The 23,145-nt window shown below is 39.7% G+C and overlaps 4 protein-coding genes across 5 annotated transcripts; 3 read left to right on the top strand and 1 right to left on the bottom strand.

Annotated features, from left to right (window-relative positions):
* The first annotated feature begins 1,861 nt into the window (after positions 1 to 1,861).
* On the top strand, positions 1,862 to 3,923 carry LOC111694188 (histone-lysine N-methyltransferase ASHR1-like). Its single transcript, XM_023461290.1, has 5 exons — positions 1,862 to 2,376; positions 2,458 to 2,819; positions 3,065 to 3,162; positions 3,243 to 3,440; positions 3,510 to 3,923. Exons 1-5 carry the CDS (start codon positions 1,862 to 1,864, stop codon positions 3,921 to 3,923), a joined length of 1,587 nt encoding a protein of 528 aa, XP_023317058.1.
* Positions 3,924 to 4,488: 565 nt separating this feature from the next.
* Positions 4,489 to 6,317, top strand: LOC106655820 (40S ribosomal protein S7-like). The gene is made up of 5 exons (XM_023461126.1): positions 4,489 to 4,554; positions 5,224 to 5,388; positions 5,534 to 5,715; positions 5,999 to 6,149; positions 6,228 to 6,317. The coding sequence occupies exons 2-5, from the start codon at positions 5,224 to 5,226 to the stop codon at positions 6,300 to 6,302; spliced, it is 573 nt and encodes a 190-aa protein (XP_023316894.1). The 5' UTR covers positions 4,489 to 4,554; the 3' UTR covers positions 6,303 to 6,317.
* A 4,072-nt stretch (positions 6,318 to 10,389) lies between these two features.
* Positions 10,390 to 17,908, top strand: LOC106655799 (pancreatic lipase-related protein 2-like). The gene is made up of 6 exons (XM_014376357.2): positions 10,390 to 10,458; positions 10,547 to 10,636; positions 14,128 to 14,853; positions 16,295 to 16,685; positions 17,339 to 17,584; positions 17,679 to 17,908. Exons 1-6 carry the CDS (start codon positions 10,398 to 10,400, stop codon positions 17,752 to 17,754), a joined length of 1,590 nt encoding a protein of 529 aa, XP_014231843.1. The 5' UTR covers positions 10,390 to 10,397; the 3' UTR covers positions 17,755 to 17,908.
* A 23-nt stretch (positions 17,909 to 17,931) lies between these two features.
* On the bottom strand, positions 17,932 to 21,828 carry LOC106655876 (acyl-CoA Delta(11) desaturase-like). Of its 2 annotated transcripts, XM_014376461.2 has the most exons (5): positions 21,292 to 21,828; positions 20,308 to 20,673; positions 20,088 to 20,218; positions 19,746 to 19,951; positions 17,932 to 19,578 (listed from the first exon to the last, which is right to left on the bottom strand). In XM_014376461.2, exons 2-5 carry the CDS (start codon positions 20,645 to 20,647, stop codon positions 19,113 to 19,115), a joined length of 1,143 nt encoding a protein of 380 aa, XP_014231947.1. In that variant the 5' UTR covers positions 20,648 to 20,673; positions 21,292 to 21,828; the 3' UTR covers positions 17,932 to 19,112. The 2 variants fall into 2 exon arrangements, with proteins under 2 accessions (XP_014231947.1, XP_023316857.1); XM_023461089.1 differs by lacking the exon at positions 21,292 to 21,828 and having other exon boundaries at positions 20,308 to 20,922.
* Positions 21,829 to 23,145: the final 1,317 nt, after the last annotated feature.

Below are 23,145 nucleotides of genomic sequence, written 5' to 3'. Positions count from 1 at the left end.
ACAATTCAAACCCAAGCCAAATTTTTCCATTTCACTTCTTCAATCGGTCGTCGAAGTAAGTCTCGGTGGGAAAAACAAAGTTGGACAGATCAGTTCCACGATTCAAGAGTTGATCGACATTTTTCGCCATGATATTCGATACGGCCATTGTCAGTGGCTTCCGACCCCACTCGTCCTTCGCATCGATCTGTATACCATCGATCGGCTTTCTGTCCTCGCAGATCTCGAAAAACTCATCCACCGAGTATAACCTGAAGCTAAACTCGTCGCATACAACGTGCAGAGCGCTTCTTCCTTTCCGATATATATCTCGTTCGTCGATGCAATTCACAACGAACCTCTTGTATATTTAAAAAAGTCAAGTTGCTTTATAGGAGTTACCGAGTTCAAACACTTGATGCAGTGGTGTGGTGCGACGCAACAGTGGCTTTCTCTCTTCGTCAGCTTTGGGCTCGACTTTGTAGCGGCTGCAAGCTACAAACCCAATGAATGGATCTTTAGAACGATTACAGGAATCCGAGAGAATCCGCTCCATTTACTCATTTCGAAAGAGGTATTGGAGATCAGGAATTCCTTTCTGCTATTGTAAGATGATAGGTGCAATTTCTCTGAGAAAATTGAATCGCTGCTCTTCAATCTCCAAATTCAAAATTTTCAGCACGTTTTGAAAAAACGAGAACTTCGTAACGTACATTTTCTCACAAAACACAGTGACTAATAAAATGAACTGTTTTTTTCACTTTCAATAATTTGTTGTCTACGGTCAGCATTAGCTTGAAATTTGAAGGAAATTTGAAGATTGAAGTAAATCGAGACTAATTTGTTAATTTTGTCTCCGAGTAGTAACCATATTTTTCAATACACATTTGTTTAAACAAATTTTGAAAAAATTTAAAAATTGTCTCTTGTGATTAACTCTTTACAATGCATAGTTTCGAGTTCTTCATTTAATTGCGTAAAACAACGCGGAAAGACGATACTTCCAGTGTTGCTAGTGTTTTTCTCATTAATGTTCAGACATTCTCTAATCAAATCTGGTAACTTTTTTCCAAGATTTGTAAGGACAATGAAATTTAATAAATCTTAAGGATTAAGGAATCTTAAGCTTTTTACTATTTCTTACTTATTACACTACATTTTACAATATTTTTGTACATTAAAAACATTTTTTGTAATACCGTTTTTTATGTTATGGGTGCTGGGACGACCGCTCAAAGCCAATAACAGCTCACGATCACTGAAGCATCCGAGATGGTCTTCAAAATTGAAGCAAAATTGTTATTATGACGTTATCTATTCAGTACGATCATTGAAAATCTTCAAAATGTTGATTCCTATAATTAACAAGTACTATAGTTATATGATATTATAATATTGAAGTTCTCAAGGATACTAAGATTGTAAGCCCGATTGAAGTACCATCCAAAATACCGAAAGAACTCGTAGTTCACGCGCCGTCTGCCGTTTAGCCGATGTGTGTATTTGACAGCATTTATACCAACGGAGCATCGCAAAAATACATCCACAAATCACGGCAAAAACGTCAAGTCGATGGCGCTCGAAGTTGCGAGTCGCGCACCGAACAAAAGAATATCATTTGGGAAAACCTGCGAGTTTTATGTCCGCATTTCAGCGGTCTGGTGCGGCATTGATAATACAAGTTGTAGCAAGTGTTGGATATCCGACTGAGTGTACTTGGATATTGTTACAATTCATCGTTCTTGATAAGGTACGATTAAAGTTAAATAATTCTCAAGTTTTTGTTGTTCGTGTGTTTTATCGCTTATTAATGAATTTAGATCAATTTCGTATGATGGAAGCCGAACGTAAAACCATAATTGACGCTTTGTCATCACCCGAAATGAGAGATTTTGCGTTTCGCTTGAACTTGAAATATGAAATAAAAAATGCAGAAGAATCTATAAAAGCCCGGAAAGAAGGAAATGATTTGTACGTCAAGAAAAAGCACACAGACGAAGACCATAAGATGATTCTGTATTTGTATAACAGGAGCATAGCTTACGCTCCTAATGAATCTGAAGAGTTAATGTATGCTTATAGTAATAGAGCATATTTATTAATGCATGTCAAAAAATATAATGAGGCTATTGATAGTATAAATAAAGCCTTGCCATTGGCCGATTCAACCAAGATGAAATTGAAACTACATTGCCAAAAAGTGAAATGTCTTGTGGCTCTTGACTCTTCGATGAAAGATAATGTAATGAAAGAAATTGATGAAATGTTTCAGAATTCTAAATTATCCATAGAGGATACAATTCTCGTATCAAATATCATTAAGAAAACAAAATCTGCAGTTGCATCGATGAAGCAGTACGAACCTAGTAATCAAAAGTTCTTAAAGCAAAAAAAGCAGTGTGATAAAATTGTTGTTGATAGAGAAAAAGTTGATCCATTTGATTTTGTTGAAATAAAACAAACTGAAAATACGGGCAGAGGACTATATGCCAAAACTGATTTTAAAGCAGGAGATTTAGTGTTAGTTGAAAAACCTTGCCTTATTATGCCACATTTTTTCAATCAATATATATTCTGCTCTCACTGTTTAGCAGTTGCATGGACTGGAATCCCATGCGAAACATGTCATGATTATATATTTTGTTCATTAAAATGTAAAAACACAGCCAGGGAAGAATATCATCGCATTGAATGCTCAATCACACCGTATCTTATTCTATGTGACCCAGACATTACCATATGGAATCACATGAGTCTAAAATTTATAATGTCATTAATGAACGAATATGGAACAATTGGAAAGCTGAAGTCCAAACTAAGATTTTCCAAAAATCATAACGGTAAATATGACTGCTAGATATATTTAAATTTTCTGAACTAATTCAATTCATCTGGTTTTTATCATCATCTTTTACAGTTGAAACAAAAAATGAAAAATCTGATGAAAAAATTCATTTATTCAATAAGCTCATGAATTTAACTCATAATCTACCCATGCATCGAAATGTTATTTCAATTAACCATACCGTTAAAACATTGATTTGTATGGCAAAGTATACATCTTTTTTCTCTGAACAATTCAAAGATGTGCATTACGATGATTTTTCAAAGATTGAAGATGTTATTTTTATTGGATCTTTACTTTTAAGATTGACAAAAATTAGTGCTGTTAATGGTCATGAGGTGAGGAACAATTTTTTTCAAGTTTGATTCTTTAAATCTGATAAATCAATCTAGCTTTGCATTTTTTTTCTAATCATTAGATATCGGATATAATTGAAATAAGTAGTGCTCAACTTCATAATCTCTTAACTGGAAAAAGCATTAGAACTAGAGGATTTTGTATGGGACTTATCAGCAGTGTTATCAATCACAGTTGTGCACCGAATATTAAACTATGTTTTTCAGATAATATGAAGTATGTTTATTATGCCTTGGAACCAATTGCTAGGGGAACTCAGGTATGCATTAATATTCATTAATTAAAATATTTTTGAAAGTAGCTTCATATATCAATTATATTGTTATAGCTTTTAGATTCATACTTCAACCCCTTTTATGAATCTGCATCAATGGAAAGAAAAGAAAAAATAGAAAATTTTGTGTGCCAATGCATTGCTTGTAAAGAAGATTGGCCTGCAGTTTTATTACCACATGTACAGAAAGAGTTCATTACTTATAAAATGAAATTTGAGCCAATAATACATTTTACCGAAGTAGGTTTCATAAAAAAAATCTGTTCATTAGCGGATAGAATTGAAGAATGGAGAAAATATAAAATTGATAAAAATTTAATTCAAACTGTTGTTAAAACGATGAACAGAGCAGCTAATATGCTACCACAACCTAGTTTAGCAAGATGTATGTTAATTCAAATTCTATCAAGGATTTATGAACATCTCTACGGTCTTACTGTGCCTTTTGAAAACTTTTGTTCATCGTAAGAATGATTTTGTATGAAACAAAATAATATAATTCTCAAACTTAATTTGGATAATTATAAGCTAAATTTATAAGATTGAATGTAAAACATTCAGATTTTTGTATTCTGTTTAGATACCTAAAGGTTTTTAATTTTATTATGATATTCAAGTAATATTTATATCATTTGAATAGTTCAAATCTGATGTTTTTATAATGACTTATTAAATGTCTTACTTTTTAATGCGCAACTTTTCTGTATGTTGAAAATATTATTGATAGAATAATTAAAATTGTTGTAATTTCAATTTCTAATTCCCAAGTATTACACTTAAATCGTTAATCTCTGATTTTAATTATTTGTAATATATTTCAAAAATGTGGCACCCATGTGCATAAAATGAAATCATTATTATACTTGTAATTGGAATTAATCTTGACTAGCTATAACAATAATTTAACGAACACCCAAAATAGGCAGTTTTACTTTTTATTGTGCTCATCTGCTGAAGTGACAGCATAATGCAGCAATACACGTTTGAATCCATCGATAAAGTAGAACAAGCAGCTGACTTGGCAGTCGTGCCACATGGTCATGGCATTAATGTGTCACAACACTGACCTGTATGTCTGCGTGCATCTGAATGTTTAAAGGTTTGTTTTTCAAAATTAACTTTTATTCATCGCTTTAACTGTTGGGATTGTTGGAACAATTGCTTAAATCTTGAGTTTTAATTACAAAAAAGTGAGTTGCAATACAGTTAGCGCTAGGTACGATGTTTCTTGCTACAAAGCAATTGTCAAGTGTTGTTACTGCATTATTGCAGGCGGTGAAAGTGAAACACGTGTCGACTAGTGAAGTCTTTGTATACATTTTAACGTAAAATTTTCTAATATTTATAAAGTTTTTGACAAATAGAAAACTAGTGAGTATAATAATTTAAAAACAAGTTTCTACTTCGCTTCATAATACAATACTCATAGAAACAAAAATTGTCATTGCTTATCATACGTTTATTTATTGTTTATTATTAAGTATTTTGTAACTACTCTGAAATACAAGTGGTGAGCCTTTTATCGCTGCACTCGGTGACACGAGATATTAGAAAAATATCCAAAACCTCGTAGAACTAAGAACTCACACATGCGTAAACATAAATTACACACATACGCAAACACACTAGCAGAGCACTGCGTGAGCTGTCAACTTCGAGCGTCAGTCAATGAGGCCCCTCACGAACTCCGAAATGTTCACCCTCCCAAATTCCTGCAACTCTTAAACCATGATGCAATTTTCATCAATTATTTTGTCGCCGTTCACAGATGGCTTTGACGAACAAAATAAAAATCGTGAACGTCCAGCCGGACCAGTTCGAGCGGGGTATCTCGCAGGCGCTCGCCGAGCTGCAGGCCAGCAGCGAGCTAAAAACGTCGCTTCGCGATTTGTACATCACGAAAGCTAAGGAGTTCGATCTGGGCACTAAAAAGGTGAGGGTTCAAACCCCTCGTCGAGCTCTGTAATTTCGAGACGCGATAGATTCTTTTTTCTTCGTGTACTTATTTTACTTGTCGATTCTTGAACTCTCGGCGCTTTCGATACTTTCCTTTTACTCATTTTCGTGGCTTTTTCCAGGCGATCATTGTGTACGTGCCGATGCCGAAACTCGAGGAGTTTCGGCGCATCCACCCCCGACTCGTGAGAGAGCTGGATAAGAGGTACTCCGGTAGACACGTCGTGATCGTTGGGGAGCGCAGGATCTTACCGAAACAGACGAGAAAGACGAGCAGTGCCAACAAGCAGAAGAGGCCAAGGAGGTAAATCATACTTTGATTCAATAATTATTTTTTATTTACAAGTTAGAAAATAGTATCTTGTACATTAAAACGATACATCTCTTGTACATTAAAACGATACATCTTGCTGATTGTGCTTACGAAGACTATAAGTAAAATTAATCATTCAGTCAACTTGACTGAACACTCGAATATGACAGATACAATTTATAGTTGAACATTAATTTTTTTTTATCGAACGCATAAAAGTAGTCTAAATAGTTATCGAATCTTTATCAACTCGAAAAAATTTTAATTTTCACAGCCGAACGCTCACCGCCGTCTACGACGCAATCCTCGAGGATCTTGTTCACCCCGCGGAGATCGTGGGCAAAAGGAACCGCGTCAAGCTCGACGGCTCGCAACTCATCAAAGTGTACTTGGACAAGAGGCAGCAAACCAACGTTGAACACAAAGTAAGAGTCATTTCCAACACTTTTATCAATCATTGATCGTTCGAATCGTATTGACTTTGATTCTTTGTATTGTTACAGGTCGATACGTATGCTTCGGTGTACAAAAAGTTGACCGGACAAAATGTCTCTTTTGAATTCCCAGAATCTCATTAGATGTTTCTGTCAATAAATTATTTATAATAAATTTTCTGTGTATCATCATTTTATTGGTACTCATAAAGAAACACTCGGACACGACATTTTTGAAGAGATAGTAATGTTTTTACGGACGATTGATACAATACTCGAATCATCCCTTTTTCTCTCCATCATTTATCGTTGAAACAAGACGAGCGAAAGAAACTAAATTTAGAACCAAGATAATCGAGCGATCCAAAGTTTGAGCAAAATCTCGAATAACGGCGAGTAAGGAATGCGCGTCGCGGTGCAGGTGTCGGCGCGAAAAAATTTCTCGCCCGCGTGCGGGCGCATTGAACGCCGCCGCGGCGGATGAAAAAAAACTCGCCTCGCCGGTTTCTCCCGTTCGGCTGTGTGCCGCGCCAAAACGCGCGATCGCGAGAGTGAGATCCGAGACCGCGAGAGAAAAAGAAATCCAAACGCATATTTCACTTAAAAAGTGGCATGTAAGTACGTGTATATATATAATACAACGCCGCATTCACCGAAACGCAGACACGCACACACAAGCGGGTAATGCAAGTCGCGCGCGACGCATTTACGCACACGCGCACACTCAACATCACTCACTGCATCGCCGGTGAGCCGCGAGAGTATTTTATAGGAGACGGTGCACACCATGCACGCACGCACACACACACACACACACACACATATTTTGCCGCTGCATCGTTTATAAACTTTCGCGCGGTTGCCGATCGTCGTGCGTACAGAGGCGCGAGAGGCCTGCGCCAGTACGAAACGGCGTGTACTTGTGCTCGGTTCGTCATTATCATCATCATCATTGTCGTCGTCGTGGTCGTTAAATGTGCATATGATTTTTGTGTGTGTGCCCTGTGTGTGACGCTAACTCGGTGTGACAGTGCGGCGAGCAATTTCATTTTTAATTTGTAATAAAAAAAAAAAAAAAAAACTCGGAACGACGACGTAAATCGTTGGTAATTTTTTCGAGTGATTAATTTATCGCGTAATTTATAATAAAGTGCGAGTGACTCCGACCGCTCAGCCAGGTAGGTGTTTCGTTAAGTATTCATTAGCTATGATTTACGCGGTTCATTGTTATTAACGACGATTATTTTACTCTTAAAAATCGGTAAAATCGGTATGTTCGTCGTTCGAGTTTCTCGAGTAAAATCGCGCGCGGCACACCTCGCTCTCGGTAAACGTATACATATGTACACAAGATCCACACGCGTATACACACGTACGTGCTGTATTTTCGATCCCGCGCACCGGTTTAACGACCGGTGAAAGCCTCTCTGTTTGCGCTGCACCAAAGCACAGCACAGCACAGCACAAACAAACATAATGTAACGATCACTTTGTCGCGGAGAAGTGCATCGAATTATATTCTCGCGAAATTTCGCTACCTACATATACTTTTTATTATTCTCGCGACGAAAGAGGCGCTTGCACAATAATAGCTCTGCGCTGGAGGCGGCGGCGGCGGCAGCGTCGCAGGATGTCGATATTATTACCTTACAGCCGCCTGCTATTACCAATGCACACGAATCCAGAATGATCACGAACGTCGCGGTTTTCCTTTTTTTTTTCTTTTCTCGTTTCGTCTCGTCTCCTCGTCGCGTGCGTAAGTACATTACGGCCGCATTAGTAGATGGAAATCGGCAATGTCAGACGAAATCGCAATGGGAAGGTGTACCAGCGATTACGTAATCGCAGTTATAAGTGCGCATAAAACGTAATGGGATATAAAACGAAAGCGCGTCGACGACGTTTTGTATCCCATCGAATAACGGCGACAAACGACGCGTACGAGAGCGCGACAATTGCTTAACGGCGCGTAAATCAATTTCGCCTAATTACAAAGATATACACGCGCGCGTGAATCGAAGTATATTAGATCCGCGCGCGCGCACACGCGATCGGCTTAATTGCGACACGTGTTTGTAATGATTCGTGCGTGTGAGTATATACGCGAAAACTCGTCGCGCTTTCCACGCGGCTCGATTAATACAATGCACGATGACGATAAAAAAAAAGTTCTAAAAAAGCCGGGCTAAACGCGCCTGTCGATTTTCACTGGCGCGCTCGACCGTTTCAACGCGCGCGCGCGCGAGTTTGGCAATAATAAAATTAATGATAAACGGCGTAATAGTAGCGCCGTGAGCCGAGCGCGTTCTAATCGCGGGCGTGACCGACGACCCGACTTTGTTTTTTTAATGGACGCGATAAAACAAAGTAAGAGCAACAACAACAAAAATGACATGATGTCATCGATTTTATGCCCCGTTGAGATTCTACATCTATACTGAAAAGTGGAGTAAATGCAAAATTGTGATTATTATCAAACGATATTATCAAACCCACAACAAACTTTCATGCGCATTACTTTTTTCGCTTAAAAGCGCGCGCGCGCGCGTGGCGAATTAGCCGTAATACGCATTACCTTTAAAATGCATTTCAAAAGTATCGTGTCCCGCGCGGCGTGTTTGTCGAGCTCTGTGCGCGCGCCCGCAAAACTCGGTCGTGAATTAGACGTGTATAGATATGGCTGCAGCTCTGCCGCCACCGAGACAGGAATTCAACTATTCACGTGCGCGCGCGTGACCCGAATTTCGCAAATTCCTGCTGTTTTTTTTTGTCATTATGTAACGATCGCATGGCTCCCCCGTTTATAAACAGACATACACACATTTTATTATCGTTAAAACGTGTGCATTAGGTCACGCTAAATCGCAATAGCGCAGTATCGTATCGGAGATATTCCTTTATTTTCTATAAGGTATATTATATACGTTTGGAATTGAAATTGAGGCCGATCGCGACAAAATTCGAGATTATTCATATCAAGTTCACTCTCTCGCCGCGTGCGTCAAATGTATAATGGTTTTATGCTTAAAATCGGTTGCATCATCCTGTATAACGAGTCCCTGCAAACACGCACGCGATCGATCGGTATGACGTTTTTAACTGCGTGCGTAAATGTGCGACACGATACAAAAAGAAAAAAAAGAGGAATCAGGATGTAATGTACAAAAGTCGGCCGGGTTCGTGCTATACCGGTCGTCGTCGCGAATCGGATGTAAAAATCGAGTTCGCTTACATCCCGCGTCAATCCCGAGTCAATGTCCTTCCCGTTCGGTTACGTAATTATGTACGATAATTATATCGTGTATCGCACCGAATGCGACAGGCGGGCTCTTTGCGAAATTTCGCGCCGGCATCTTCTCGGTGCACTTTCGACGCGCTGTATACGTTCGAAAATCCGTCTAAATATTAACGACGCTCTCTGTTTTTCTTTCATTTAGCCGATTTCGCACGATGTATACATTTATTTTTCTGCAGGCCACACGACGACGACGACGAGGCGATGGAGCAGCGGCAGTCGCCGCCGTAAAGTGAGAGCTACTATCCATTACTATACTGCACGAGGTCGTCGTCGCGACGAGTCGCGCAAATACATATATACACACACGCACAAACACGTTGTTGCACCCGACTGCCTATATACGTACAATAATATACCTAGCGCACGATCGACGCGAAAGAAAAAGTAAACATTATGCAGCAGTCTCTGTAATAAAATAATAGCGCAATTGTGCGCGCGATGGCTAAATAAATTCCGCGAATAATGCACGCGAGGAGACGCGTATAATATTTTCAAGTAACGAAAATGCCATAAATATGTATAATTTGAGAATGCGCTCGAGTGCTAAAATGCCCTGGATGTTTATGCGGGGGGACGGTAAAACAAAAAAAAAAGATTGACTCACGCAGACACGCGTTTTACATGTGTTGCAGCGCAGTCCATTCCAATCCATCGCGGTCATCGTCGGGCGCGACGAAAGTATATACAGAAGCGAAGGAAGAAGAAGGAAGAAGACGTGCTATATACATACCACGAGCGAGAGGGAGATTATATTTTGTATAGATAAAATATTTTTTTAAACCACGCGCTTATACAAATAAAGATACATCGTAATCACGGTCTGCGCGCGTGGCGGCGGGCCCCCGCGTTTATAATCTTGGAGCAGCTCGCGGATCCTGGATCCAAGCGAGGCTCGTCGCTCGGCTGCTGCGGCAATAGTCGCGGGGTCAAGAACGGCCAACATGCGCCGCTCGCTCGTGCTCCTCTCGATTCTTCTGTCCGTCGGTAGCATCCGGCACAATGGTGAGTTTCGATCGATCGTTGCACGCGAAATTCATTCGACTCGACGATTTTGCTCTTTTTCTATAATAATTTTCGTAATAATTTACAGTGCGACTGCAGCCGGAGCGAAGGAATCGCATGCTCACGATGCACCGACGATTGGGCAATCTCAACGAGATCGGCCAGAGAGTTTGCTTTGGTGAGTGTATACAGTATGCGTTATTTAACAGGGTAGCTTTAGAATAAACGAATGGGGAAGGTTTATGCAAAAGGTTGCTTATATCTGTCACTTCAGGAGATGAATACACTTGAAAAGATAAATTTTTTTTTCCTTCTTCAAGTTACAATATAAATGAGAAAAGTGACAAATTTCCATTTTAATTTTCATTTCCAAGATGTGGTACGGTACACCCCAAGCGTAATAACGTTCATAGATTTTATTTATTAAGTATATCACATCGACCAGTGGCATCGAAATCGATTCGTTATTTTGGAAACTACGAGAAGACGAGTTTTGATGCACAAACTACTAATGTTTTTGCGTATTCGTCCAAGTATTATTATAGTTCGCATTTGTATCAAATTATATTTTAATATTTTAAACCAATCCATACAACATTTTGAAAGTATATATTACAAATAATTGAAATCATAGTTTAAAAATTTAAAACTAATACTCAGACATAAGAAACTGAAATCACATTAATTTTAATTGATTCATTGAAAATGTTTTTAACAAACGAAGAATAATTAAAATTATTAATAAGTATAACTTTTATTATTAAAACATCAAAGTTTGAAATTTTCAAGTAAGCTACATGTTACTTTTTTACACTAATAAAATTGAAAATTTATAAGTTTCTAAACATTATACAAAAATTAAAATGTTTTATACTTAAGCTTATAAATTAAACTTATAAGGTTTTAGACTTATTTAAAAGTATTGAATTGTTTAAAGCTTAACTGACAAAGGTTGGTAGCAGTATTGGAACGTATATGTTTTTGTATTATAAAAATACATTTTTACGTTGAACAACAATTTTCAAAGGGCATCATAAGATTATACTGTCTCGAATAGATCTCTTCGAGAGTTTTTTGTAACATACATCTAACAACACTAGGGTGGGGTAGTACATCAGCTGCTTTATCTATCATGTTGAGAACATCTTGAAGTAAATCTTTATCAATTCTATTTTTTGCAAAATGAGTTTTTTTTACTAATTGAAAGACTTTATCTATAAAACCTACTTCTGTAAAATATGTTTTTGGATCCAATTTCATTTTATTAGTAATGTATGCTATTTGTGCGTCTGGTAAGAAAAGAGGAGGCCAATCTTCTTTACAAGCATTGCATTGGCAGACAAATTTTGATAGGTGTTTTTTTCTATTCGTTGATGAAGTATCATAAAAAGTTTCAAAATATGAATCTAGAAGCTGTAAAAGTATATATAATATAATATAAATCTAAATTGAAAAATATTCATAACAATGAATGTTAAAAGGTACCTGAGTTCCACTAGCAATTGGTTCCACAGCATAATAAACACACTTCATATCTTCTGATAAACATCTTCTAATATTTGGTGCACAACTATGATTGATAAAACTACTGATATATGCTATGCACAATCCTCTATTTTTTGTGCTGTTTCCATCTAAGATATCATCAAGTTGAGTACTACTTACTCCAATTGAATCCGATATCTAATGATTAGAAACAAAAATGTAAAACTAGATTGATTGCTATAATAGATTTTAAAAATGTTAATTTGATATTCTTTATTTCTTACCTGATAAGCATTAGAAATATATATTCTTGATAATCTCAAAAGTAAAGATCCAATAAAAATAAAATCTTCAATCTTTGAAAAATCATCGTATTGCACATCTTTGAATTGTTCAGAGAAAAAAGATGTATACTTTGCCATACAAATCAATGTTTTAACGGTACAGTTGAGTGAATTATTATTTTGATACGTCAGTAAGTTACAAGACAAACTCATGAGTTTATTGAATAAATCAATTTTTTTATCAGTTTTGTCATTTTTTGTTACAGCTGTAAAACATAATGATGAAAATCAGATGAATGGAAGAAGTTCAAAAAATTTAAATGATTATAAAAGCCATGTTTACCTTCATGATTTTTCGAAATTTTTAGTTTGGACTTAAGCTCTCCAATTGTTCCATATTCGTTCATTAATGATATTATAAATTTTAGACTCATGTGATTCCATATGGTAATGTCTGGGTCACATAGAATAAGATACGGTGTTATTGAGCATTCAATGTGATGATATTCTTCCCAGGCAGTGTTTTTACACTTTAATGAACAAAATATATAATCATGACATGTTTCGCATGGAATTCCAGTCCATGCAACTGCTAAGCAGTGAGAGCAATATATATATTGATTTGAAAAACGTGGCCAAATAAAAACAGGTTTTTCAACTAGAACGATATCTCCTGTTTTAAAATTGGTTTTGGCATATAAACCTCTGCCGATATTTTCTGTTTGTTTTATTTCAACCAAATCAAATGGATCAACTTTTTCTTTATCTGCAATAATTTTTTGGTACTGTTCCTTCTCTTTTAAGAACTTTTGATTACTAGGTTCGTACTGCTTCATCGATGCAACTGCAGATTTTGTTTTCTCAATGATATTTGACACTAGAATTGTATCTTCTATAGATAATTTAGAATTCTGAAACATTTCATCAATTTCTTTCATTACATTATCTTTCATCGAAGAGTCAAGAGCCACAAGACATTTCACTTTTTGGCAATGTAGTTTCAATTTCATCTTGGTTGAATCGGCCAATGGCAAGGCTTTATCTAAACTATCAATAGCCTCATTATATTTGTTGACATGCATTAAGAAATATGCTCTATTACTGTAACCATACATCAACTCTTGAGATTCGCTGGGAGCATAAGCTATGCTCCTGTTATACAAATACAGAATCATCTTATGTTCTTCGTCCGTGTGCTCTTTCTTGACGTACAAATCATTTCCTTCTTTCCGGGCTTTTATAGATTCTTCTACATTTTTTATGTCATATTTCAAGTTCAAGCGAAACGCATAATCTTTTATTTCGGGTTTTGACAACATGTCAATTATGGCTTTACGTTCGGCTTCCATCATACGAAATTGATCTAAATTCATTAATAAGCAATAAAATACACGAACAACTTGAGAATTATTTAACTTTAATCGTACCTTATCAAGAACGATGAATCGTAACAATATCCAAGTACACTCAATGGGATGTCCAACACTTGCTACAACTTGTCGGGCTATGATCGTTATTATCGATGCCGCACCGTATAAACTCGCGCTGAACACACAGTGATCTACTAAACTCGCAGCCACAGGTTTTCCAGACGAGATTCTTTTGTTCTCGCTGCGCGACTCGCAACTTCGAGCGCCAACGACTTGACGTTTTTGCCGCGATTTGTGGATGTGCTTTTGCGATGCTTCCGTTGGTATAAATGCTGTCGAATACACACATCGGCTAAACAGCAGACAGCGCGTGAACTACGAGTTCTTTCGATATTTTGGATGGTATTTAATGTTAAATTGATATCACACCATACTTGTTAATTATATAGGAATCAACATTTCGAGTATTTTCATTGATCGCCTCGAATAAACAATGTCATATAATTAACAATTTTGCTTAAATTTGGCAGACCATCTCGGCTGCTTCAGCGATCGTCAGCCGCTGGCGCTGAAGCGGCCGCCCCAGCACCCGAGCGTCATCAAGACCGAGTTCTATCTGTACACGCGGGCGAATCGCCACGAGCCCGACCAGCTCGAGTACGGCGACAAGCTGCAGTCCATGAAGCAGACGCGCTTCAACGCCAGCAAGCCCCTCAAGGTCGTCATACACGGCTACAAGGGCAGCGGCAAGAACGCCGGCGTCGACGCCTTCCTCGATCTCGAGGACGCCAACGTGATCGTGGTCAATTGGGCCCGGGGCGCCGGCTCGAGCTACGGCCTCGCCGTGTCCAATACCGAGCTCGTCGGCCGCCAGCTCGGCCTAATTCTCGCCGACGCCGTTGACATGGGCGTGCCCCCCAGCCGCATGCACCTCGTCGGCTTCAGTCTCGGCGCCCACGTGGCCGGCTGCGCCTCCGAGGTGCTGAAGAAGCGCGGCCACCTGCCGGGCCGCATCACAGGCCTCGATCCGGCCTCGCCCTTCTTCCGCCACCATCTGTTTCGCGACAAGTCGCGCAAGCTGGACGCCTCGGACGCGCGCCTCGTCGACGTCGTCCACACGGACGGCTCGTCCGACTTCTCCGACGGCTTCGGACTGCTCAAGCCCATCGGCCACATCGACTTCTTTCCCAACGGCGGCAGACAGCAGCCCGGCTGCAAGGACATCAAGCACTCGGTCGTCGTCAGCCATCTCAACGGTAATAATAATATATAAGGCAATTTTTCATCGACGAAAGTAAAGAACGACATCGCTAAAAATGTTGTGAATGTAGGACAATATTGTGGATTGTAATAAGAAGTAAAGAGCTAACTAAACTTTTATTATTGATGAATTCGTTATAAATCTTCAATTGAAGATGATAAAAAGAGATTGTGCTAAGAGTACATTGCCTTTTGAGTCTACGCTCACAAAAGGGTAAAAAATTTAAGATTTCTAACTATTTCGGACTCATGGTATGTTTTTCTACACTTCATCACTATAGCCCAATTGAAGTAATGCGTTTAAATTAAAATGAATTTAAAGAATTAATAGGTACAATTTTAAATGAATGAAAAAACAAAATAAATTGCTATACCAATTTGCAGTTGTTATTTTTTAATCAAGGGCATAAAATTATCAAAGTCTGTACCTGGATTTATACAATTATTTTGACTTAGACACTTGCAGATTTATAGCAAAAAGTTACAGGCCATCTAGTGGCAGAAGCTTCAAGTAGCATTGCACAAAGTAATTAAGAAGAAGTCAATATTTTTTTGACAACTATATTATCATTCAAGTCATTTAAAATGTGCTTCTGCATTTGTATAATAATTATAACATTAGTATCCCCCAAAATAAGCAAATTAATAGTCTTATACGAATTAATATTACGAATACATTCTTAATCAAGTGAAAACCACAGAGAAAATTAATATTTCTTCTTGAAAATTCATTCAGAGGTGTTTCTGGGTGTGTTCTTTCGGAATCTGGTATTAATTTTACTTTATAAATACTATTTTGAAATCAAATTTCTACCTTTTCCTGTGTTCGGAGAGCCCATATAACATCTAAAAAAACATTGGGAATTTTGCAATTCGATTAGGTTTTATAAAATTTAAAATGTTTATAAAAGAATCCAAAAAATTTACACGTATATTCTGAATAATTTCGAACATTCTTTATTCCATAGATTTTGTTCATAACGTTGATAGTAGTCGAGTAAAAAATTCACGAATTTTTATGCTGCAGCTCGGTCTTTGTTCACCATTTTGAAATTGTAAGAACTATAAGATAAAAATTGCCACAGCGAAAGTTCCTTGAAGCTTTATGTTAAAATCTCTCAGTGTTATATCAGCCCTCCGAACCCAGAAAAAGGTAATAAATTGACTTTGAAATAAAATTTCAAGTTGAGAAATCACGTTTTTTATTGGATCTATGCAAAATAATATTGATAATGTTCATCTATGGTTTTCACGTGATTGTAAATTTACTCGCAAAATTAAAATTGTGGGCGTTTAAGGGTTATTCCATTATGGGGCTGTCCAAAGTCTTAAGGTTTTTTACACATTTTTACACTTCTTTACAGTCCTCATACTTAATACGATAGTTTTATACTTTATTTTCATTCATGTCGTACATTTATCGTCTCGCGCGCTCAGAGGACAGCCTGGACATCAACATAGCCTGCAGCCACGTGCGCTCGTGGTTCCTGTTCGAGGAGAGCCTCGTCAGCCAGAAGACGAGCAGCAACAAACACGATCAGGGCTGCAAATTTCACAGCTGGCCGTGCAAGCGGCGCTACGGCAGCTTCCAGGCGGGCTCGTGCTTCCCGCCCGAGGATGCGATCGCGGCGCCCGAGCTCGGCTACGCCGCGGACCGCGGGCCCCAGGGCCTGTACTACCTGGCGACGCGCTCCGAGCCGCCCTACTGCGGACTGCCGCTGCGCGCCGCGGTGAAGATCGCCGACAGCGAGCCGCCGCGGCCCAGGGGCGTGGTCACGCTCGCCCTCGTCAACAACGCCACGAGGACCGTCTTCAAAATCATATGCGAGTGAGTGATAACTCTCGTCTAATTTTTGACGAAAAAAAAGTACATCGATACATGTATCGTCATAAATTGTAAGTTCGGAGTTTCTATCAATGAAAACAATGATTGCTTTCAAATTTTACTTGAAAAAAATCAAGTTGTGATTACGGCTATTACAAATAGTAACTTCATTTAGTTTCAGGGAATATGATTAAAAATTCTTCACGAGCATAATAAAAATTACTATTTTGCTACTATTGCCGAGTGACAAAATTACCTATGTAATGTCCAAGTACTCCATAACATAACATCCGTGTAAAATCAAGGCTCTTGTAATATTTGCAGGCGCCTAATTAAATATCGAAATGTTCACTGTCACTAATTTGATAGTAATTTTTTTTTGAAGAGTAATTCTTTTCGTTAAAAAAAATTGTATCGTTTATCGTCTCGGCAGGCAAAAACATGGAGTTATTGTTTTGGCCATAATTTTCAAACGTCATTGTTTCAGCTATGTGTTGAGTAATTGTTTTCGTATAGGCAACGGCGTTATGATCTCAAAAATTAAAAAAAAATAAAATAAAATATAATAACGAACAACTTTTTTCAACGAGCGACTGCTATAAATAGCTTGTACTTATGTCTCATCGTTCTTATTATTTATTTTTTTTCATCTCCAGCCAATCGACGTTACCGCCACTTTCGAGCCTGAACAATCGCAACGTCGCCCAGCCGACGTTCTACGACATCAAGGCCGCGGATTACGAGGGCTTCTCGACGCTGCTCGATCGGCTCGAGGCCACCGTCAAATTCGACGTGACCGTCGTGGCCGAGGACGAGGCGGCGGCTGCGGGGGCGGCGTTGCCACCCGTCGACGAGGCGATCTACGTCGACCGCATCGCCGTGGAGGATCGTCGTGGCAACAGGTGAGAGACATCCTATATATATGTAATACATAGAAGAAAACAGCACAAAGCGACGAGGATTTTTTTAACTTACTCTTGCGTGACTTTTTTGCAGTTGGAGATTTTGCGGTGAGAATTTGGCCATCGGCAAGAAGGAGCAGACGTTGACTCTGACAAATAGCGCCTGCTAGCCATACAGCCGGCGCATACACGCGCGTATATTTATATATACACCTACGATTATAAGCTTTACACAATTACATGCGTATAAGTAAGAGATGTTATATACGGCGTTTCGACACGCGCACACATATTGTACAGTTACTTTTTTTTCTCTGTTTTCTTTTTCTAAGATAAAGAATTTTTTATTTTTATTTTTTGTACAAATTATATTTTGTGTGTTTTCTTTTGTTTTCTACATAAAAATCTCACTCTTGGACTCGCGCGCCCCATCCTCGACAAAAGAAAAGAAAAAACCGATTACAAGGATTCCACGTTTGTGTAATAGATATACAATAGTAAAATAGTATAGCCAATAAATAAGATTTATAAGATTAAGATTTCATCTTAACGATTCGATCGAACTTTTACAAAGTTGCACATCGTGAATGATACAATTTTAATTTTTTCGTTGTAAAAATTAAAAAAAAAAATAAATAAAGAAGATAATACAATAAATAAAATAACATGAACGTATAAGCCTAAGATACACGATACACCGTACGAGCGCTCGTGTATATTTTTTTCATAAGAATTTCTATAATGGTAATAATAATAAACGTGAAACAATTTCCTAAATTCCACCTCACGATCGTATATATAAAAAAGAACAGTAGAAGGAATTCCTTAAAAATTCGAATATCGCTCGAACGAAGAAAAAAATAAACATAAGAAGATAAAAGACAATACGTAAAACATGCAGAGCAAACTTTGCACGATGTATAAATTCCTAGTACAACATTGACAAAAAAAAAAAACATAAGAAGAATGAAAATTTGCATTGTTTCTGCATACAAGTAACTCCACGCAGCTATATTTACATCTTAGTTATTTATATAACAAGTTTCGTTAAATAAAGAACAAACAAAAAAAAAAAGAAGAACGATTACGCAAAATTACGAAAAACAAGAGAGAGAGAGAGAAAAGAATTAGGGATATATCTGACTATGCGCGTGCTGTTTTTTTTCTCTCTCTCTCTCTTACTCCGCGCGACGACAATATTACATATATCAGAGAGAGAGATAAAGAGAGAAGATCAAGACGAACGCGAACGAATTTAAAAAAATCCAAGAGCGTAAAAGTTCATCGGTTTTATACTCATGAATAATAAATTATAACGTCGCCTCTTTAAATATATAACGAAAAATCTTCTTTTTTCCCCTTCTCCTCTTTTCCCCAATCGCTCTCTGCCTCTCCACCTCCGCTCCCCGTTAATTAATCGCGGCGACTTTCGAGCCTGGGAATTTTTTCCCATTTTTCTATCCACAATTATACATAATTCTCTCTCTCTCTCTCTCTTTTTTATCTCTCATCATTCATGCCTCTTCGCTCATTCGCAACGAGCGTGATTATTACGATCCTGGCTGCTGGTGCAATGCGTGCCGTCGCCGCGATTCTCGATGGTCTTGGCGATCAGCTGCTCGCTAGGCTCCTTGAGATCGTAGGCCCAGCCGAGCTTGGCGAACAGATCGATGATGGTCGTGGTGGAGTTGAAACGGCCGCCGCCGATCTCAGCCGCCCTGTAGTCCTGCGGAAAGGTGTGATGATAGTTGTGCCAGCCCTCGCCGAAGGTCACGTACGAGACGAAGCCGTTCTCCACGGGGCCGATGTTGCGATCGTAGGGCTTGTTGCCGAAGAAGTGGGCGAAGCTGTTGACGCTCCAGGTGGCGTTGAGCACGTAGACGTAGCGACAGAGCTGGAACATGGTGGCGTGATACCAGTCCTCGTCCCAGCAGTAGACCGGCAGGCAGATCGGCACGACGAAGCAGACCATCAGTTTCAGCAGCGTAAAGTGCCTGAGTGTGCGTAAAAAAAGGAAAAAAAAAGATCGTCGTGGTTTATATACGAGAGTTGCGTAACGTCGCGAAAGAGAAAGAGCGACGATTCAGTAAACTGGATTCGACTAGTTTCCGCGTGCGTTAGTTGTTCGCAAAAAAAAAGAAAGAAAGAAAAAGCGCGTTACCTCTCGCAAAAAGCGGCAACGGGATCGGCCTCGATGTCGCTCATGTCGATCAGTTTTCCCTTGCTGATGACGTCGGGATGCTTCTTCATCATGAGCCAGCCGACGTGCGAGAAGAAGAAGCCGCGCTTGCTGTTGTGCGGATCGGCGTCCGTCTCCGAGAACTTGTGATGCACCCGATGGTCCCTCACCCATTCGTGGATCGAGTTCTTGTTACGACGAAAAGAAAAAAAAAGAAGAAGATGTAGCGCAAGGACGACGATGTTTGCTCGTCGTTAGCTCGATATATATATTTTTTTCATGTACATATATTTGTTTGCCAATTATTTTATTTATGTATTATACCTGGCCAGCCGCGACGAAGCAGAACATGAGGATGATTCTGAGAAACGTGTTGGCTTTGTAAGCCTTGTGACTCCAGAAGCGGTGAATGCCACCGGTTATGCCGAAAGCCGCCGCCATGCCGATGAGAAACGCTGCAACGGAGTGAAAAATAAGAAAAAACGCGTCCTCGGATAAGGAAGAAAAATCGGTTTGCGCAATATAACCGATCGTGTACACGTACCCCAGATGAAGGTTTTCCAGTGGGTGAGATAGGGCGCCGTGAGGAAGCCGTAGACGGCGATCATGTGGAAGACGCTGATGAGGATCACGTTGCGCCACTTGATGTCGTCCCGGCGCAGAAACGTCCACCAGTCCTGCTGGCGGCCGTCGACGTATTTCTTCTTCGCTTCGACGCTCTTGTCCACATTCTCGTTCACGTCTGTACTCGGAATTGTCGTCGTCGTGGTTGTCGTCGTCGAAGGACTCGAACGATGGTGATTTTTCTTCAGGTCGTGGGCGATCTCTTTGCGCCTGTTGCAGGACTTTTCCTCCTCGGCAACGATCACGTTGTTCGGTGCCATATTTTTATTATATATACGGTAAAGATCTGCAACGACGTGTGAATTTTTTGCGGGGTATATTAGCGGTCAACGTGCTACGACGAAATGACGAGGAAAGAAAAAAAAAAGAACCGGAGGCGACGACCGCTGACGAGTGAGCGGCGATCAGCGCAAAAAAAATCCGCGACTTTGCACACCTTGGACGACGTAAAAATTCGTTTCGTATGTACTGGTGTCTGTGTGTGTGTGTATGTGTGTAGGTACGCAAATATTTAAGTGTGTGCGTGCACACGAGCGAGTTGTGCCTGTGGCGAAGCTCTCCGATCGAGTGTCGCGTGTCGTCTTGCTGCTTACTCAAATATAATAACAAATATTTTCATGTATCATCAAAATTGCTCAATTTTATTTTCTCGCTCGCGCGCGCTCGCACACTTACACACGGACGAAAAGTTGGCGCAAGAATTATAATATCGCAAAAGTCGCGTATGTCGAGGCGAAAAAAAATTGTTGCACCGCGTACATACGGCGCACGTGGATCCGCGCGTTACAAGCACAGACAGACACAGAGAGAAAGAGAGAGAGATTATAATTTTAACTCAATGTACGAGGAGTCTATATTTAGCCCTACATCGGGAGATATCGAATCGATTAAAAATTATGTTTACCTTGCAACGATATTTCTTTCCACTGGATTTATCGCCGTTCCTTATAAACCCGAACAACGATGCTACTGCTATCACTGTATAAAAAACAATCGAACTTTTTTTACTTTCCACTGCGTTATCACACAATGCGCGAGTACACTTTTTCACTCCTTTTTTTTTTTGCGCGCGTGTACAGGTCGATTGCAGACACACGGACGACAGCGACGACGAGCGATGATGAGCACGCAGGCCACAGCTTAGATCACGCGCGCACTTTCTATCTTGTGTATTATACAGATATATTAAGGAATCAGGCGCCGCTCTCGGGCTCGCACCGATTTCAAATCCCCGGCAACGACTGCTTGTGTAATTAAATATATATGTATACTGCCTCAGTCGAAATCCTCGCTTTAAATTTATATACTACTATAACTACTACTACTACTACTCCTGATTCTCCGCTATTTCTTGTGCGTGTGTATACGAGAGCGCGGATGAGCAGTGTGGTCGTCGTCCAGCGCGTCGAACCACAAGAATCGAAATGTACCGAGGATCGGGCTCGCTGCGACACCTTATTGAAAAATATGCGCTAAATTTTTCCTACTTTTTTTTTCCTCTCTCTCTCTCTCACTCTCTCGCACGATTTTTTGGCAATAAGCCTCGCTCGTGTGTGTGCGTATAGTGTGTACCGAGCCTGCGCGCGCGCGACCTCACGCGTCCTGCGAAAGAGAGAGATGGAAGAGCTTTATAATCGGCAGCTCCGTTAGCGGCGCGCACGTAACACACGACCCCTCCTTCTCGATCCTCTAAATTTTTTTTTCTCGCGTATAGAAATAATAAAAAAAAAAATATTCATAATTTTTTTCTTCTCCTCTCCTGCGCGCGCCTCTTGGCCGCCGGGTATAACGCGCGTGTGACATCGAGCGAATCCGCACCGGGGCTACGTGCTGCCGGCCATGCGTGCACACACGCGGGACTCGATCGGCGACGACGACGACGACGACTCGACCACGAGAACGATCATAATATATTATCACGTATATAACGAAAGATGCCGCGTATCCCGATCATCGTGGTGTTGTCATCGTCGCGTATCTCATATATATAATATGTACTTGTATACGTGCGCCTGCAAAGTTGTCAACAACGAAAAATTTGGTACGGGTGTCCGCGCGCGCGATAAGTACAATACGATTATACGCTATTTACCGCATCGAGTCCAGGCCCCGACTATATTGTATGGGTATCCTTTGTTGTTCTTGCCAATTAGATCTGACTTTTGACGTTTTTGCTAAATAGTACAAAAGTGCGCGGTACGTCGTGTAAAATTGCTTGCGAGTAATCTCCGGACCAACCGACAATGAGCTCCCATTATTGTTAAACGGCTCTGCCGAGTGTAGAAAGAGACGGACTACGCGGACGCGATCGTAAAAAAATTAACTCTTATTTCACAACGTTGCACACGCCTGTGTATAGCTATTATACATAAACGATCCGTTCGTTCGCTCTGTTTTGTTCAATGTTAAAAGTCTCAATCAGATCTGTACTGTGGATCAATAAACGATGATCTCTCTCTCTCGCAGTGGTCCAGCAAAAAAAGATGAGTCAATTTGTGGCCGCAGCTCGCGAAAAATTTAATGCCCGAAAGGTAACGAGCCATTCACGTGATCGTTTACTCATACACGCACAGAGAGTTTTGCACGGCTGCGCGCTTTATTTTTAACGGGTGTATATGTACACTGTACCGCGTGGACTCCTTTTTGGAATAGAGAGTCTCTCGATAGCCGCGTGCGTGTGTGCGAAAAAAAAGAAAGAGGAGCCTTTATAGACATAAATTGACTTCCTAGTCGTCACGTAGGTTTTCTTGTTAACGCA

The sequence above is a fragment of the Trichogramma pretiosum genome, unplaced genomic scaffold (genome assembly GCF_000599845.2).
Source record: "Trichogramma pretiosum strain Unisexual culture from Peru unplaced genomic scaffold, Tpre_2.0 scaffold49, whole genome shotgun sequence".
NCBI classification, from domain to species: Eukaryota; Metazoa; Arthropoda; class Insecta; order Hymenoptera; family Trichogrammatidae; genus Trichogramma; species Trichogramma pretiosum.
This window is presented reverse-complemented; position numbering and strand designations above follow the sequence as displayed.